The sequence below is a fragment of the Coregonus clupeaformis genome, unplaced genomic scaffold (genome assembly GCF_020615455.1).
Source record: "Coregonus clupeaformis isolate EN_2021a unplaced genomic scaffold, ASM2061545v1 scaf1586, whole genome shotgun sequence".
In the NCBI taxonomy this organism is placed as follows: domain Eukaryota; kingdom Metazoa; phylum Chordata; class Actinopteri; order Salmoniformes; family Salmonidae; genus Coregonus; species Coregonus clupeaformis.
The window spans coordinates 91344-111478 of NW_025535040.1; the positions used below are offsets into that span (position 1 = coordinate 91344).

Sequence of the window (20135 nt, forward strand, 5' to 3'; positions counted from 1 at the left end):
GATACAGTATCTGACTTAACTTTTTGTTCTAACTCCCCTCATTGGTCTCTGCTCTGCTCTTCTCCCAGATTCCTGTCAGCTCATACTGGACCCAAACACAGCACACAAACGCCTCTCTCTGTCTGAAGGGAACAGAAAGGTGACCTATACAGGCCAAGTTCAACCATATCCTGACCATCCAGACAGATTCACAAACTACAGTATGGTTCTGTGTAGAGAGGGTCTGTCTGGACGCTGTTACTGGGAGGTGAAGTGGAGTTGGGAGGATGTTGATACAGCTGTCTCATATAAAGACATCAGCAGAACAGAGACAGATGGTGGATTTGGAGACAATGACAAGTCCTGGAGTTTACAGCGCTCTCGTGGTGGTTATAGGTTTAGACAATAATGTTAAGACTAAAGTATCAGGCCCTCAGTCCTCCAGAGTAGGAGTGTACCTGGATCACAAGGCAGGTAATCTGTCCTTCTACAGCAGGGGTGTCAAAGTCAAATGGACGGAGGGCCAAATAAAAAATTTAGCTACAAGCCGAGGGCCGGACTGTTCGAATGTTCATTGAAAAATTTTTAAATGACGCATATAGTCTAGTGAACCTAATTGAACCTACTGAAAACCTAACAAATATATTCCAATATGATCAGATAAATAAAGCAATATTTTCTTATGGCTCTGTCAGTAATCTTTAATTTTCAACAGACACAAAAGACAAATTTCCTTTATATAAAAATCCCCATAACATGAACATTAAATGAAAGAAACCGGTATTCAAGGCACCATCAGTAGCCTATATTTTCTATTTTAGCAAAAGTGGGCTAAATTTACTTCAAAGAAAAAAACAATAATAGCAATTTTCTATCATCCACTCAACTGAAATATTTTTAAAATATAATTGGATTGAAATACAATAAAATAAAGTGCAAAAATCTATTAATCAAAAACAACACTTTGTTTAAGGAGAAGTAACATGCAGTGAAAACAAATATTAAACTTTAACTTTTAAACTTGAACTGAGTAAAAACTCTAAATATGTGATTGCACAGTAATGTTCACTTGTTTGAGGTTGAGGGTGATACTTGGTGGTGTCCCATCTTTTCCACAAGTTCATCAATGTTCGGGGTAAGGCTCTGAGCTGAGGAAATCCTCAGAATTGAGTGGAGGTGTTCAGCAGTAAGTCGACTTCTGTGTGATGTTTTGTTCAGGTTCATCAAAGAAAACAGTTGTTCACACAGGTATGTGCTGCCAAACATAGACAACGTTTGAGCAGCCTGGATGCGCAGCTGGGGCATTGTGTCGGGGAGGAAACGGGCGAACTCCGCAGCACCCACTGCCGCATATTTTGCCCTCAGTGCATCATTGCATTGGAGGTCAATCAACTCCATTTGGAGGTTTGGTGGTGAGCTTTCCACGTCAACAGCAAATGGGTTACCGAGCAGTTCCAACCTGCTTTTTTGTGCTTCAAAGTCAGCAAATCGGCGTCGAAAGTCAGCGGCAAGCATACCTATTTTATCAGCCAACTGTGCGCTCGGGAACGCACTGGTAGAGAGCTTCTCTTTCATGGTCTGGCAGCTGGGAAAGTGGCTCAAATTTTCTTTCCGCATCTGCGTCTCCCACAGAGTCAGTTTGGTTTTAAATGCCTTCACTGTACTGTACATATCAGAGATGACATGATCCCGACCCTGCAGCTGCAAGTTCATTGCATTCAGATGACTCGTAATGTCACACAGAAAAGCCATTTCACACAGAAACATTTCGTCTCGGAGTTGTGTTGTGTCTTTCCCTTTGCTGTCCAAGAACAGACAAATCTCCTCACGAAGCTCGAAACATCTTTGAAGCACCTTTCCCTGGCTTAGCCATCGCACCTCTGTGTGATAAGGCAAATCACCATGCTCCGTTTCTAACTCCGTCAGAAATGCCTTGAACTGGCGGTGATTCAAACCTTTGGCTCTGATAAAGTTAACTGTGCGCGTGATGATGCTCATTACATGCTCCATTTTCAAGGCTTTACCGCACAACGCTTCCTGGTGTATGATACAATGATAAGCTGTCAGCTCACCTGTCGCGTTTTCCTCTTGCATCTTTTCCCGTATCTTCGCCACCAGTCCGCTCCTGTGTCCACACATCGCAGGTGCTCCGTCGGTTGTCAAACCCACGAGTTTTTCCAAAGGCAGCTCCATCTCATTTACACATCTTGACACCTCTTCATACAAATCATGCCCCGTAGTTGTGCCATGCATAGGACGTAAAGCCAAAAACTCCTCTGTCACGCTTTAGGCTGGAGTCCACTCCGCGGATGAAAATTGACAACTGGGCAATGTCAGAAATGTCGGTGCTCTCATCCACAGCCAAGGAATATGCAATGAAATCTTTTCCCTTTTTTCACAAGCTGCTCTTTTAGATTGATGGACAACTGGTCTACTCTCTCGGCAATGGTGTTTCTGCTCAGACTCACATTTAAAAAGAGTTGCCTTTTTTCTGGGCAAACTTCGTCACAAACTTTAATCATGCAGTTTTTGATGAAATCCCCCTCCGTAAATGGCCGGGCTGATTTAGCGATCTCTTCTGCCAAAATAAAACTGGCCTTGACAGCAGCCTGGCCTTGTGATTTGGCTTTTTTGAACAGAGCCTGTCGAGATTTGAGGCCTCGTTTTAATTCCTCTGCCTTTTGTAGCCTTTGTTCCATGTCCATATTCTTGTTTTTGTCCGCGTGTTTCGTTTCATAATGTCGTCTCAGATTATACTCTTTCAGTACCGCCACACTTTCTCCACACAGAAGACACACAGGTTTTCCAGCTACCTCCGTGAACATATACTCCGACTCCCACCTTGTTTGAAACCCCGGTTCTCAGTGTCCACCTTCCGTTTTGCCATTTTTGATGGGTATCTGAAAGTTAATTTTACTGTGATGCTGACGACTGCTGTGCCAATAAATATTGAAATGAAGCAGCCTACTGCTCGGTGCGTCACCGTTGCATTGTGGGAAATGTAGTATTGGTGCGTGTAAAAGATCTGCGGGCTGCCGGCTTGCTGCGGTCTGCGGGCCGGTTCTAATAATAAATCAAGATCATCCCAGGGGCCGTAAAAAACCTTCTCGCGGGCCGGATGTGGCCCGCGGGCCTTGACTCTGACATATGTGTTCTACAGTGTCTCTGACACAATGACCCTCCTCCACAGAGTCCAGACCACATTCACTCAGCCCCTCTATCCTGGGTTTTATCTCTATGATAGTACTGCTGAGCTGGTTAAACTGTAGTAGGGTCCACATAGATACTAGTCATGCTGGTGTAGTCTATAGCTGAGCTGGTTAAACTGTAGTAGGGTCCACATAGATACTAGTCATGCTGGTGGTGATGGTCCCCAGATGTGATGATTCATTCTGCTCTGTTTATATGTACAATGATTTGACTGATTTGATCTTCAGAAGATGTTATGAGTTAAAATGTAATGCATTCATATTTTTTTAAGTGCAATGTTTTAATCCTGTACATTCACATTAATCATGATGTATGTTTCTGATGTATATTAGTTGGCATTCAGAACCATTGACATGTTTTCTCAATAGGTGCTCTGTCTCTATGTAATTTTCCTCAGTATCATTGAACAGCTTGTAGGCTCGGCCCTAATTGATTTGTTCTCTGTCACCTGGAGCTGCATGGAAAATGGTCCAGGAACAAAAGGACAATTTCCAAGGACTAGTCAGCCCACTACAAGCTGGTATCACTTACTTTCTACTTAAACTATATGGGCCGTTTCCCAGACACAGATTAAGCCTAGTCCTAGACTAAAAAGCATGTTCAATGGAGATGTCCGGAAACCGGCCCTAAATTTGGCATCTTTTATTCTCCCATAATGCTCAGTCAAGGAATATTAAACCTGTCCAGCAGGTGGTGCTATTAACCAAACAATAAAAACAGCAGATATATTGACTTGCCACTCAGTATATCAGTAATGTTCAGAATTGTACATTAATATCATTGGAGATTGATGGTCTTTTGAATCCACTATCTAAAGTCAGGAACAGATTAAGTTAGGTCTGCTACTGTTCAGTTATTAAATATGATTCATGGTGATGGGAAATAAAAAAATACATATTGTAGTAGTTTTCCTTTGCTATTTATTCCAAGGTGTGTCTTTAACTTGTAAATGGATTGTGTTGAAGCTGGCATGTGGTGTGGATGATAGAATAGAGTGAATAGAGGAGAGAAGAGAGGAGGAGAGGAGAACATAATATAGAAGACAGATAAGATAGAGAGAGAATTCATACCCAGGGGAGTTACTGACTCTGTCCCAAATGACACCTTGTTCCCTATGTAGTGCACTAGGCTACTTCTGACCAGATCAAAAGTAGTGCACTACATAGGGAATAGGGTGTAGATTGGAGATTTGATCACTGGCATTAGAATATCAGAATATCAAACTGTAATGTTAGTGTTTGCCTCATTAGAATATCATACTGTAATGTTAGTGGTTGCCTCATTAGAATATCATACTGTAATGTTAGTGGTTGCCTCATTTGAATACCATACTGTAATGTTAGTGGTTGCCTCATTAGAATATCATACTGTTATGTTAGTGGTTGCCTCATTAGAATATCATACTGTAATGTTAGTGGTTGCGTCATTAGAATATCATACTGTAATGTTAGTGGTTGCCTCATTAGAATACCATACTGTAATGTTAGTGGTTGCCTCATTAGAATATCATACTGTAATGTTAGTGGTTGCCTATTAGAATATCATACTGTAAGGTTAGTGGTTGCTTCATTAGAATATCATACTGTAATGTTAGTGGTTGCCTCATTAGAATATCATACTGTAATGTTAGTGGTTGCCTCATTAGAATATCATACTGTAATGTTAGTGGTTGCCTCATTAGAATACCATACTGTAATGTTAGTGGTTGCCTCATTAGAATATCATACTGTAATGTTAGTGGTTGTCTCATTAGAATATCATACTGTAATGTTAGTGGTTGCGTCATTAGAATATCATACTGTAATGTTAGTGGTTGCCTCATTAGAATACCATACTGTAATGTTAGTGGTTGCCTCATTAGAATATCATACTGTAATGTTAGTGGTTGCCTATTAGAATATCATACTGTAAGGTTAGTGGTTGCTTCATTAGAATATCATACTGTAATGTTAGTGGTTGCCTCATTAGAATATCATACTGTAATGTTAGTGTTTGCCTCATAAGGATATCATACTTTAATGTTAGTGGTTGCCTCATACTGTAATGTTAGTGGTTGCCTCATTAGAATATCATATTGTAATGTTAGTGGTTGCCTCATTAGAATATCATACTGTAATGTTAGTGGTTGCCTCATTAGAATATCATACTGTAATGTTAGTGGTTGCTTCATTAGAATATCATACTGTAATGTTAGTGGTTGCCTCATTAGAATATCATACTGTAATGTTAGTGGTTGCCTCATTAGAATATCATACTGTAATGTTAGTGGTTGCCTCATTAGAATATAATATTGTAATGTTAGTGTTTGCCTCATTAGAATATCATGCTGTAATGTTAGTGGTTGCCTCATTAGAATATCATACTCTAATGTTAGTGGTTGCCTCATTAGGATATCATACTGTAATGTTAGTGGTTACGTCCCCCCTTTTCCTTCTGTTGTGTTTTCTCTCTGTGTTCCTTATTGAAAATCAATTAACAATTCATCCCCCAGAAAAAATAAATAATAATCCTATTACGGTTTTGTTTTAATCACTTTGGTACTATTTTCACAAGCAGGTGGTACATTTTCACAACTCTTAGTATAAAACTCCAAGCTGGTCACGCTTGTAACGCAGCCAGTCTTTCATTCAAAACCTGTCATTATGCATTCATTTGAATTGTAAACATCTCTCACCACACAACTATTGATTCAAAATATATATTGTGATATGTAATGAGAGCATTGGTTTAATCACCAAAACAACTTAATGATATCTTTTCAATTGAGTAGTTTTAACTACCAGTTAATCAAATAGCAATCACTGCAAGATACGTGTTTCAAATAACCCTTAGAAGTGCTGAAAGTAATATGCTACAGTACTGTAAATTACAGTTCACATTAGGCAATACACTTACATTACCCAACAAAATTGACAGAATCTATAATTTCCAAGATATCTATCCAACGTGTAATCAAAGGTGGAATCAATGAAGAAATCCTCAACAATCATTCATGGGGGAAAAAATGTTATTTTTCAGATATAATTGCATCATACATGTAAGACATTAAATGAATGAAAATTAAATAATGTTTAGCATGCATTAATTTGCATCAAGCCTATCTAGAGCATTTGGCCATAAATTCTCATCCACATCAGTAAATGTCCTCATTGTTCATGCACCGCTGGAGAAACCTTTTGGTATGTTGAATCAAAGCTTGACATTGGTCTGCATTGATGTCATCGCATTCCTCATCCATGGCCAGAAGGAGGGTGGCACGCTCATGGGGATGGCGATCGTACACCTTCCACCTCCATGTTGAAAAAAATAATTTAATAAGGTTGAGGAAGGAGAGTATGGGGGCTGGTATAGGGTCACGAATCAGGGATGGACCTGAAACCATGCCTGAACCACCTCTGAATGGTGGAACCTGACATTGTCCCACACAATGACATAGGTGACCCCTTCACCTTGACAGGCCTGCTCAATTTCATTGAGAAACACAATGAGGTGTGCAGCGTGGTAGGATCCAAGTAATGGTCTACATCCTACCACACCATCTTCAGAGATAGCTGCTGCACTTGGAAATGTTTCCCCCACGTTGTCCAGGCACTTGGACGGACGCCCGTTGGCAGATGAGGTTCCGCCCACGGCGCCAAGTTTTGGCCAGGTTGAAGCCCGCTTCATCAACAAAGATATACTAGTGATGGTTCACAGCAGCATCAAGCACCATCACCCTCTAAAAATATATTTTGGTTAGTTCTTTGTACAGTATAGTTCCATTATGATATTGTGAAGTAGCATGTGCATTAATAGCAACAGTAATACAGTATATAGTTCTGTACCTGAACATACTCGGCCCACAGTTGTTTCTCTCAGAAGGCTCCAGGTAAATGTGTTTCATAGATACCTGGTGCCTCTTCAAAAGGCGAGTGATTGTTGGTAGGCTGATGGATGCCACATTGGCAAAGGTGTCATCATTCTCCTCAATGGCCTGCTTTATTTCAGACAGCCGTATGTCATTCCTGGCTCTCACCATTTCCACCACTGCCCACTCCTGCTGGTCGGTCAGCACACGGCCACCACCACGGGGTCTTCTGTCAATTCTGAGGGTAGAACAGAGTATACTGTCAATAGATCATACGGTAAGAATACTGGAACATGTTTTGTGAATTTACATGCATTACAATATGTCATTTACAGTAAATGTAATGGTTAAGCATAGTGCATATCCTGCAAACTTTTCGGGTTTCTTGGCGAAATGTTCTTATGATCGAATTGACAGTTGATCTTTTCAGATTGGGGTGAACTAATCTGTCAGCCTCTGCCATGGTAAGGCCTCTGTTTACCACATGGTCAACGACGATGGCCCAGACTTCATTAGACACAACAGTTCCCTGCCGTCTGCCTCCCTCTCTGATGTCCACCTCTTTGATGGGACCCATGTCCACCTCTTTGACCTCTTTAATGGGGCCCATGCCCTCCTCTCTGACCTCTTTAATGGGGCCCATGCCCTCCTCTCTGACCTCTTTAATGGGGCCCATGCCCTCCTCTCTGACGGGCCCCTTGTCCACGAGCTCTTTGATTTCTTCCTCTCCCTTGCTGTCTATCCTGCTCCATGTTGAAAGAAATTGCAAGCGTTCATAAACACCCTTTTATATGGTGACCAATTAGCAATAATGAGTAGTCATTATGTGTGGTTATCATGTATCATACATGTAATCTAGATGTTTATACTTTACAAACACATTTTATTTATGTAGTTCTCAAAATCCTTATATAGTACACAAACCAGTTTAATATCTATAGTTTTACCAAACGGTTAAGTGATTAACCATTAAGCGCAGTTGGATTAAGTGATGGTCAAATGTATTTAAACAAATGAGAAGAGAATCATATGTAAAGTATTGTGAGCATTGCATTGTGAAAGGCATTTACTTTATATGAAAGGTATTTCTAGATTAAATTGATCAGGTTTGGTGAAAAGGTTACTATGTGATTTTGTGTTTTGTACTTAGTCAATTGAAAATGTGCTTCAAGTTTTGAAGAACCAAATAACAGCCTTTTTGATGATCTGTGATGAGTTTTGTACTAAGAGTTGTGAAATTTTACCACACATAGTAACAAGACAACACTGGGGAACAGGTTGTCTTGAATCCAGTAACAGTGGAAATTGACCCCCTCCTCTCTCTGTGAGTTATCAGTGCTCTGTACAGGCAGAAGTTAGTAAGTATGAGACAATCTTTAATGAACTGATCAGGTCCATTGAGAGAATACTCACTGGGGTGAAAAGGTTGACTAGAGGCCAGGAGAAGACTGCAGTGAGACGGGCTGAAGGACATCTGGAGCAACTGGAGCAGGAGATAGCTGAGCTGAGGAAGAGAAGCACTGAGCTGGAGCAGCTCTCACACACAGAGGATCACATCCATTTCCTCCAGGTGACATCAAAATCAAATTGATTGGTCACATACACATGGTTAGCAGATGTTATTGGGAGTGTAGCGAAATGCTTGTGCTTCTAGTTCTGACAGTGCAGCAATATCTAGCAAGTAATATCTAACAGTTCCACAACAAATATCTAATACACATAAATCTAAGTAAAGGAATGGAATAAGAATATATAAATATATGGATGAGCAATGTCATTATCAGAGTGGTATAGGCTAAGATGCAATAGATAGTATAGAATACAGTATATACATATGATATGGGTAATGCAAGATATGTAAACATGATTAAAGTGGCATTATTAAAGTGGCCAGTGATTTTCAAGTCTGTATGCAGGCAGCAGCATCTCTGTGCAAGTGATGGCTGTTTAACAGTCTGATGGCCTTGATATAGAAGCTGTTTTCCAGTCTCTCGCTCCCAGCTTTGCTGCACCTGTACTGACCTCGCCTTCTGGATGATAGCGGGGTGAACAGACAGTGGCTCGGGTGGTAGTTGTCCTTGATGATCTTTTTGGCCTTTCTGTGACATCGGGTGCTGTAGGTGTCCTGGAGGGCAGGTAGTTTGCCCCCGGTGATGCGTTGTGCAGACCGCACCACCCTCTGGTATATCACTTGGTATATCAACAGCAGAATATGTCTCAAAGTGTCATATCTGGCCTTTCTCCCCATGTTAGTGGAATGTGTTTGAGCTTTGGAAGTCTTCATTTGTTCAACAGTTCTCTCATCTCTCCCTATAGGGTCTTAAGTCTCTCTATGACCCTCCTGAGCCTGTGGCCTCTCCCATCCTGCCTGCCAACTCACACCTCTCCTTTGACGGCATGACGTTTTATCCTCCTGAACTGAAAGATCAACTGGACAAAATGTGAAGGAGATGGAATGATGTCTAAAAATGGTAGGGAGTGCACACACATGATCTAAGATATGATGTTTTTAACCTCTATTAAAATATGTGCTATATTTCTCATGGAATGTAATCAACTTATTTGAGGTATATTGCTGAGCAGTTGTCTATTTTTGCTCATTGTGTAATGTTTTTTAGTCTCAAAACCCCAACACGTTCTTCTCTTAATATCCATTTACATTGAATTTTAAATAGTGACAGAATTCCAAATGTCTCCTGAGCTGAAGACCAAAGAAGAGTTGTCCCTCTGTGAGTGATATTCAAACACCCTCTCAAAGACAACACACATGTTCTTTCTTTTACTTATTGGGTTTTGTTCTTCATCAGTCAGACGTCCTCCAGCTGACATTGGATCTGAATAAAGCTTATCCAGAACTCAGGCTGTCTGATGGAAACTGGAAGGTGACAGCCACTGATAAAGCTCAGCCCTATCCTGACTACTGGAGACAGGTGCTGTGTAGAGAGGGCCTGTCTGGAGTCTGCGACTGGGAGGTAGAGTGGAGAGAAAAAATCAATGAATGAATGGATACCATTTTTATGTCTCTGCGTGCAGTTTGAAGGAAGTTGTTGACATAAACTCCCCTCATACGGGATGCAGAGACATTAAAATGGTGTCCATGAGTTCATCTGACTCTGGGGAAGTAGATAAAGAACTTCATTGCCTAAATCCTGAAGAATCCCTTTAAATTGAGTTTTTAAGTGATTGCCCAGTGATTATGCTCTGAGGAGAGCTAGGTATTTTATTTTGACTTTTCAATGCCTTTTGAAAGTGATTTGTGAAACATTATTTTTTTATAGAAACTCCAGGACATTTTCCTGTTTAAATCGGTCCTTTGCCTCCAGTGTCCTGGTCATGCCCTGAAAACACCCTGCAGACAGAGTATTCTACTACCACGGATGGGATAAAATTACAAAATACAAATACAAAATACAGATACAAAATACCATAAAGACCAATGTATCAAAATAAACTACAAAATACTTGTATTTTGTAATGTCATTAATTAAATGTAACGTATTTAATTTTAAATACAAAAATACATTTCCAAGTAGCCGGCCCTGGGTATTATTATTGGCCTTGTTTCGGGGCGGAGCTCATTAGAATAATACTCAGCATGCTTTGCAATGATACATTTTTACGTTTACATTTTTGTCATTTAACAGATGCTCTTATCCAGAGCGACTTTCAATTAGTACATCTTAAGACAGCTAGGTGAGACAACAATATATTACAATCGTATCAAGTACATTTTCCCTCAACAAAGTATTTATCAACATTTTCACATATACATTTATATTTAGTTCATTTAGCAGACATTCTTATCACACCATAGTGCTATCAGACTTCTGATACCAATGCAGGGTGAAAGGGGGGCCACAACATGTGAATCGCTATTTAAAAAATGATATAGAAAAGTATTTAGTATTTTGAAAATAAAAAATAAAAAAATGCATTGGAGTGTAGTTCAGCCCAGTGTAATTCAAATGAAAAAATACTCAGAAGTAATTAAAATATGAATTTCAAATAACATAAATACTAACCATCTCTGCCTACTACCCAACACTCTGTCACACTTCCTTATCAAAGAAACCACACCCCCTCTACATACAGAGTACACAGTCAAGTAGGAAGCCCCTCCCTGTCCTCTGGTGTAGAGTTACATGAAACCGAAAGTAATCTTTGACACTGCCATTGCTTAACCTACGGGAGAGAGCACCAAAATAGCAGCTAATCAGGAACTGTTCTGTTGCTCCATCTGTCTGGATCTACTGAAGGATCCGGTGACTACTGCCTGTGGACACAGCTACTGTATGGGCTGTATTAAAGAAAGCTGGGATCAGGATGATCTGAAAGGTGTCTACAGCTGTCCACAGTGCAGACAGACCTTCAGTCCAAGGCCTGTTCTGAAGAGAAACATCGTGCTGGCTGAAGTGGTGGAGAAACTGAAGAAGACAGGACTCCAGGCTGCTCCCCCTCCTGCTCTGTGCTATGCTGGACCTGGAGATGTGGCGTGTGATTTCTGCACTGGGACCAGAAAGCAGAAAGCCCTCAGGTCCTGTTTAGCATGTTTGGCCTCTTACTGTGGGACTCACCTCCAACCTCACTATGAATTTCCTGGTTTCAAGAAGCACAAGCTGATCAAAGCCACCGCACAACTACAGGAGAAGATCTGTTCTCATCATGACAAACTGCTGGAGGTTTACTGTCGTACCGATCAGCAGTGTATCTGTCTGCTGTGTACAATGGATGAACATAAAGGCCATGATACAGTGTCAGCTGCAGCAGAGAGGACTGAGAAACAGGTAAGACCAGAACAACTTGTTGGTGACTGTCTGATAAACAAATAATTAAAGATACAGTAGGAACTAAGGCTGTTTGAATATGAGAGAATTCAATTGAAATTGATCCAAGGTAGACCAAATATGAACACAAACCTTGAGTATATAGATATGTTAACCCAGATTCTTAAAATGCATTACCATTTTCTAAAGTCTGTTCTGAACAAACAGAGTAAAAACTCAAACGGATGACTAGAAAAATCTCAAACCAAGTTTATTCACCCACTGGGTCATACAGCTGCAAAGACAATGTGTGATTACACAAGCACATATATTTATAACCTCCTACTAGGCGGGGTCAACTCCTTACACGTCTAGACAGCCATGCATCTCTGTTGCTAGGCAGGAACTTAATTGGTTCCTCGCACTGGTGTAGTCATGGCCCTGCCTGATGCTAGAACCATCGTGGGCATGGAAGTGTAAGTGTGTGAGATAGGACTGTAGTAGGAGGGTCGTTGGGGTGGGCTCCTCTGGCCCCCCTCCCAGAGGTTTCTTCTCACTTCATCTGTTGACTTGACCTTGAGCAGAATTACTCGCTCCTCCCTAGTTCCGTAGATGGCCTGCCTTATTAGAAACTGAAACTCACACAGACACTCAACATATTAATCCCTAACTTCTATGGGCCCTATGTCACATTACTATACTATTGATCTACTGGACAAATAAAGCTTGATAGCTCATTGAAGAGTGATTCTCCACAGAGGCAGCTGGGGATGAGTCAGCAGAAGGTCCAGCAGAGATTCCAGGAGAGAGAGAAGAAGCTGAAGGAGCTCCAACAAGCTGTAAAGTCTCTCAAGGTGAGTATTGTTGACCAGAGGAGACGCATAATTTCTCTTCTCTCCTCCAGTCAGAGAGAGAGAGGGGCCCCAATCCAATCCCACTGACCCCACTATTGGGAACAATCTGTCTGGACCCCTTTCAGAGAATGGACTGCTTAATGTCACCGACGGGATATGAACCCAGGCCTACCGCGGGAGAAACCAACATCTTGACCGCAAGAGGACATTCCCCATTAGGCCGACACTGATTTTGAAATTGAAAGCGTGGCTACCTCATCACATAACCATGAGTAACCATTACTGACTCATGTCCCCTATACATTAACATGGAGCTCTCTTTCTCTCAATTGAAATCAAAGGGCTTTATCGGCATGGGAAACATATGTTTACATTGCCAAAGCAAGTGAAATAGATAATTATCAAAAGTGAATTAAACATTCAGAAATGAACAGTAAACATTACACTCATAAAAGACTGAGCTGTGCGCCAGACCGAGATCTGGAAGTGAAATGGAAATGAATGAGGGAGAGTTAAGTGAGGTGGAAGATGTGGTGAAGAGCTCAGAACCAGAGCCTGGCATCAATGGACATGATAAAGAAGAATCTGGTGCAGTAGGAGTTACAATTTTGTAGAAAGTGGATCCATTCCTTTTGGCAGATCCATTTGTGGTTTCAGGGTGGGTGGGAAAGGAGTTGGGTGCAGTTGAATCAGTGAAGGTAACCTGTAGCGGACTTGTGATATTTGTTTGTGTTTCTTCTGACCAGAGGGAGTGGGCACTCCGTGTTTCTTGCTTTGCTCTTAGGAACAGGGCACCATTGAAATTAGTGATTTCTGGTGTAGCGTTAAGTGTGGAGGTGGAGCATTTGAAGTTGACGATTCCTGGTGTTTGTGATGCCCGCCGTTTGGTGTGACGCAGACCTGGTGGTGAGCGTGGTGAACCAGAGGAGTCACTGTCAGTCCTTTTGAGTTTTGAGTCTTTACCCGACAAAGTCATTTTAGGATATATCAGTTATCCTGTTAGAGCTTTTGTGCCAAATCCACTGCGCTGTTTCAGGTGCAACATTTATGGTCATGTTGCAGCGGTTTGTAGGAGGGAGATTTCAAGATGTGGGAAGTGTGCAGGAGGGCATGGGATAGAGGATTGTGTAGTTTCGGTGGATAAAGTTGTGTGTGTCAACTGTAGGGGTGCCCATGTTGCTGGGGAATCGGAAGTGTCCGGTGCGAGAGAGGCAGGTTGAGGTGGCTAGAGTCAGAGTAGTGCAGAAGGTGTCGTATGCTGAGGCAGTGAAGAAAGTAGAGGAGGATGGGTCAAGGGTGAGGGATCCTGAGAGGATCCCTGTGAGTAGTAGATCTGTGCCAGCACAGAGGGATAGGCCAACGAGTGATATATGCTTCAATAAGGTTGGCTTCTTAGCGTTCTTAGCAATGGTTATCAACTTTACTGCAGCAATGGAACGTCAATCACAGAAAATAGATGTTGTGGTGGCAGCTGCAGAGAAGTATTTGGGCATACAAGATTTGACTTCAGTAGAGTTACAGGGTGTGTTGAGTAGTGGTGTCCCGTCCTCCCAGGCCGTTGGCATGGTGCAGGAGCAGATAGGGTCAAAGTAGTGGAATGGGGTAGTGGGTTTTTAATAAGTTAGTTGGAAGGGTGTTTTTTAGTATTATTATTTTGTTGTTAAAAGTTAATTGGTGGAATTTGTTTTCTTCTTAATGCATTTGAGCCAATCAGTTGTGTTGTGACAAGGCATGGGGGTATAGAGAATATAGCCCTATTTGGTTAAAGATCAAGTCCATATTATGGCAAGAACTGCTCAAATAAGCAAAGAGAAACGACATTCCATCATTACTTTAAGACATGGTCAGTCAATACGGAACATTTAAAGAACTTTTTAAGTTTCTTCAAGTGCAGTAGCAAAAACCATCAAACTCTATGATGAAACTGGCTCTCATGAGGACCGCCACAGGAAAGGAAGACCGAGAGTTACCTCTGCTGCAGAGGATAAATTCATTAGATTTAACTTCACCTCAGATTGCAGCCCAAATGAATGCTTCACAGAGATCAAGTAACAGACACATCTCAACATCAACTGTTCAGAGGAGACTGCATGAATCAGGCCTTCATGGTCGAATTGCTGCAAAGAAACCACTACTAAAGGACACCAATAAGAAGGAGAGACTTGCTTGGGCCAAGAAACACGAGCAATGGAAATTAGACCAGTGGAAATCTGTCCATCGGTCTGATGAGTCCAAAATTGAGATTTTTGGTTCCAACCACAGTGTCTTTTTGAGACGCAGAGTAGGTGAATGGATGATCTCCGCATGTGTGGTTCTCACCGTGAAGCATGGAGGAGGAGGTGTGATGGTGTGGGGGTGCTTTGCTGGTGACACTGTCTGTGATTTATTTAGAATTCAAGGCACACTTAACCAGCATGGCTACCACAGCATTCTACAGCGATACGCCATCCCATCTGGTTTGGGCTTAGTGGGACTATCATTTGTTTTTCAACAGTACAATGACCCAAAACACACCTCATGGCTGTGTAAGGCCAAAAAGAAGAGTGATGGAGTGCTGCATCAGATGACCTGGCCTCCACAATCACCCCACCTCAACCCAATTGAGATGGTTTGGGATGAGTTGGACTGCAGAGTGAAGGAAAAGCAGCCAACAAGTGCTCAGCATATGTGGGAACTCCTTCAAAACTGTTGGAAAAGCATTCCTCATGAAGCTGGTTGAGCGTACCAGGACGCTCAATCACAGACAATATGTTCATAATTCGGAGAAAGCCTTTGATAGGGTGGACCATGAATATCTGTTCAATGTGTTGTTTTGGTTGTGGGGAGAATTTTGTGGCCTGTATTCAAATGTTGTATGCTGGGGTGTCATGTATGGTCAAGCTGGGGGAAGGGCACAGTGGGCCAGTCTGGGTAGGGAGAGGCATTCACCAGGGATGCCCTCTGTCAGGCAGCTATACACTCTTGTTATTGAGCCCTTTCTGGGCCTGCTACGCAGGAGGCTACAGGGAGTGTGGGAGCCAGGCAAAGGGTTGGGGACAGGCATAGCAGTGTCAGCATACGCTGATGACGTCTGTGTTGGTTAGGGATGAGCAGAACCTACAGGCCCTGGAGAATAGTTTGAGGGTGTACGAGGGGGCGTCTTCTGCTTAGGTAAACTGGGGCAAGAGTGAGGCTCTGTTATGTGGGGCATGGAGGGACAGGGCACCTCCGCAGCTTCCAGGGGGGTTGCAGTGGGGCTGTGAGTGGCTCAAGATGCTTGGGGTGTATCTGGGCTCGTAGGGGTGAGTTAGGAAGAACTGGGAAGGAGTGTCACAAGCGGTGGTGTCGAGGCTGACGAAGTGGAGGTGGCTCCTCTCCCAAATGTCATACAGAGGGAGGGTACTGATCATCAACAACTTGGTGGCATCCTCCCTATGGCATAAATTGGCCATTCTCAACCCCCCCGGTATTCTGCTTTCGGACCTGCAGCGCAAGGTTCTGACTCAAAGCAGCACAGAGGCTACTGTACCGTACGGAGGTGGGCTGGAGGGAACCAGCATCTGCTCTGTTGAGGAGGGCTGGTGGTTTGGGGCTGGATCAGCAGCACTTCATCATGCGGCCGGAGATACTCAATACAGCAGGGGTCTCTGATTTCTATGCTGCAGTACTGAGGGCCTGGCAGCTGCTGAGGCCCACACGAGAGGGGGGTGTGGTGCCTGGGCCATGGGTATGGAGGAGCCCATCTTCCACAACCCACTGATCCCGTTGAGGTCCGCTCATTCAGCCATCCTGCAGGGACCTTTAATGGCAGCAGGCATCAAGAGACTAGCAGACCTGCGGCTGCCGGGGGTGGGTGTTGGAAAACCCCCCAAGAGTTGGCACAGCAGGCGGAACTAACGTCTCTTAGGCTGCTGGAGAGAGTCATGGAGGAGGTCCAGGAGGCTCTGCCTGACCCAGTGAGGAGGGGGCTGGAGCAGCCTGAGGAGGCGGCCTCCACCGTTTCCACCACTGCAGGTGACAGCAGAGACTGGGAACTGGCAGCAGAGTCCGGAGGACTGAGCCTGGGGGAGTTTGAGGCGGTGGGGGGTAAGGTGCTGTACACCCTCAGTGTCAAGTTTAGACACATCAGGAGGTTAGCGGGAGTGAAGGGGTATCAGTGGCAGGGGGTTGTGGGGGCTGAGAGCATGGCAGGGTAGGTGGAGGGTGCTCTATAAGCTCCCAGTGCTGGAAAGGTCAGGGGTCCTCCAGTGGAGGGTATTACATGGAGCCCTGGACACCAATAGCTGGTTGGCTCGGGTTGACCTGGGAGTTGGGGAGGGGTGTCCGTTTTCTGCAATGACAGACTGTTCATGTTTGTTCTGTGTTGCCAGGGTAATGATCAACAGTGTGGAGATGTTTCAGGAGGTATGGGGGCTCAGGGGGGCTATCTGTACGGCTGGAGAGGAGGGGTTGGTTGTACGGTTGTAATGTGGTGCTGGATGGTGTATTGTACTGTGGTGTTGGGTACTGGATAATGTGATTGTGTGGAGGTTGTGGTGGCATGCTATGTGTTTTTAGGAGGGGGGGGGTGTTAGTGTAATGAGGATGGCTCATTAAAGGAAGACAAGTCAGTCTATCTCTCTCTCTCTCTCTCTCTCTCTCTCTCTCTCTCTCTCTCTCTCTTAACAGCGCTCTGCACAGGCAGCAGTGAAGGACAGTGATAAGATCTTTACTGAGCTGATCCGCTCCATTGAGAGAAGGCGCTCTGAGGTGAAGGAGCTGATCAGAGCCCAAGAGAAGGCTCAAGTGAGTCAAGCTGAAGGACTCCTGGAGCGACTGAAGCAGGAGATAGCTGAGCTGAGGAAGAGAAGCACTGAGTTGGAGCAGCTCTCACACACAGAGGATCACATCCATTTCCTCCAGGTAAATAAACTGTCTTGTTACATGTGATATGAAGTTGCATTTTTAATAGTGAAATTAATACTAAACGTGAAACTCTCAATCATTATGTTCTGTTTGTCTTTCTGTTCTGTGTGTCTCTCTCTCCCCCCAGAGTTATCAGTCTATCTCCAATATCAGTGTATCTTCAGACTTACCCAGCATCGTTGTCCGTCCTCTTCAGTACTTTGGAGATGTGAGTAAGACTGTGTCTGAACTGAGAGAGAAACTAGAAGACTTCCTTAAAGGAGAATGGACCAAGATCTCCACTACAGGTGTGTTGAAATAATAAGAACATCAACTTTAGACCATTGAAAGTTCCCTACTAGTCATATACATGTGGAATATGGTGTGATGATAACATTCCCTCTCTCTGTGAATGTGTTTGTGTGTCTGTAGTGAATATAGTGGATGTTGTACTGCCTCCAGAGCCCAAGACCAGAGAACAGTTCTTACAATGTGAGTCTCTTTATTCTGAAGTAACTAACAGTCTCTTTTTACTGACACTCCTAACAATCCCTCTAGAAATATATAGCAATAGTAGATCTAATCAAAGACTGGGTATCTATCTGACTCCTCATATTTCTCTGATTTGATCTCTGCTGTGCTCTAATCAAAGACAGGGTAGATACAGTATCTGACTTAACTTATTGTTCTAACTCCCCTCATTGGTCTCTGCTCTGCTCTTCTCCCAGATTCCTGTCAGCTCACACTGGACCCAAACACAGCAGACACACTCCTCTCTCTGTCTAAAGGGAACAGAAAGGTGACCTATACAGGCCAAGTCAAACCATATCCTGATCATCCAGACAGATTCACCAACTGGTGTCAGGTTCTGTGTAGAGAGGGTCTGTCTGGATGCTGTTACTGGGAGGTGGAGTGGAGTGGGTGGTGTGTTTATACAGCAGTCTCATATAAAGACATCAGCAGAACAGAGACATATACTGGATTTGGATACAATGACAAGTCCTGGAGTTTAGAGTGCTATAGTGGTGGTTATTGGTTCAGACACAATAATGTTGAGACTAAAGTATCAGGCCCTCAGTCCTCCAGAGTAGGAGTGTACCTAGATCACAAGGCAGGTACTCTGTCCTTCTACAGTGTCTCTGACACAATGACCCTCCTCCACAGAGTCCAGACCACATTCACTCAGCCCCTCTATCCTGGGTTTTATCTTTGTGAAAGTACTTCTGAGCTGGTTCAACTGTAGTAGGGTCCACATAGATACTAGTCATGCTGGTGTAGTCTATAGCTGAGCTGGTTAAACTGTAGTAGGGGCCACATAGATACTAGTTATGCTGGTGTAGTCTATAGCTGAGCTGGTTAAACTGTAGTAGGGTCCACATAGATACTAGTTATGCTGGTGTAGTCTATAGCTGAGCTGGTTAAACTGTAGTAGGGTCCACATAGATACTAGTTATGCTGGTGTAGTCTATAGCTGAGCTGGTTAAACTGTAGTAGGGTCCACATAGATACTAGTCATGCTGGTGGTGATGGTCCCCAGATTTGATGATTCATTCTGCTCTGTTTTATGTACAATGATTTGACTGATTTGATCTTCAGAATATGTTATGAATTAAAATGTAATGCATTCATATTATAAGTGCAATTTTTTAATATTGTATATTCACATTAATCATGATGTATGCTTTTGATGTATATTGCTTGGCATTCAGAACCATTTATATGTTTTCTCAATAGGTTCTCTGTCTCTATATAATTTTCCTCAGTATCATTGAACAACTTGTAGTCTCAGCCCTAATTGATGTGTTTTCTGTCACATGGAGCTGCATGGAAAATGGTCCAGGAACAATTCCCAAGGACTAGTCAGCCCACTGCAAGCTGGTATCACTTACTTTCTACTTAAACTATATGGGCCGGTTTCCCAGACACAGATTAAGCCTAGTCCTAGACTAAAAAGTATGTTCAATGGAGATGTCCAGGAAACCGACCCTAAATTTGGCATCTTTTATTCTCCCATACTGCTCAGTCAAGCAATATTAAACCTTTCCAGCAGGTGGTGCTATTAACCAAACAATAATAACCCATCAGATATCTTGACTTGCCACTCAGTATTTCAGTAATGTTCAGAATTGTACTTTAATATCATTGGAGGTTGATGGTCTTTTTAATTCACTATTCAGAGTCAGGAACAGATGAAGTTAGGTCTGCTACTGTTCAGTTATTAAATATGATTCATGGTGATGGGAAATAAAAAATACATCTAGTAGTAGTTTTCCTTTGCTATTTATTCCAAGGTGTGTCTTTAACTTGTAAATGGATTGTGTTGAAGCTGGCATGTGGTGTGGATGATAGAATAGAGTGAATAGAGGAGAGAAGAGAGGAGTAGAGGAGAACATAATATAGAAGACAGATAAGATAGAGAGAGAATTGCTACAGACCTATATCCATCCTGCCCTGCCTTTCGAAAGTATTCGAAAGCCAAGTTAACAAACAGATCATCGTACCTTCTCCGCTATGCAATCCGGTTTCCGAGCTGGTCACGGGTGCACTTCAGCCACGCTCAAGGTCCTAAACGATATTATAACCGCGATTGATAATAGACAGTACTGTGCAGCCGTCTTC

General features: G+C 42.9%; 3 protein-coding genes across 3 annotated transcripts in view; 2 read left to right on the plus strand and 1 right to left on the minus strand.

The window, feature by feature from the left end:
- LOC121540840 (tripartite motif-containing protein 16-like) overlaps positions 1–9685 on the plus strand; it is a 33760-nt gene extending 24075 nt beyond the window's left edge. Inside the window, exons 6-7 of the mRNA XM_045218443.1 lie at positions 69–139; positions 9353–9685. Of these exons, the coding sequence (XP_045074378.1) occupies positions 69–139; positions 9353–9481 (200 nt within the window). The 3' untranslated portion in view covers positions 9482–9685. The remainder of the gene's footprint in view (positions 1–68; positions 140–9352) is intronic.
- LOC121540838 (solute carrier family 15 member 5-like) overlaps positions 1–20135 on the minus strand; it is a 74297-nt gene that overhangs the window by 41831 nt on the left and 12331 nt on the right. The window lies entirely within an intron of this gene.
- LOC121540836 (tripartite motif-containing protein 16) lies at positions 11221–18826 on the plus strand (the record flags this gene model as incomplete). The annotated part of the gene is made up of 6 exons (XM_041849950.2): positions 11221–11820; positions 12558–12653; positions 17301–17534; positions 17665–17824; positions 17949–18008; positions 18245–18826. Coding segments are annotated over 6 exons (1665 nt in total), but the record flags the coding sequence as incomplete, so codon positions are not given.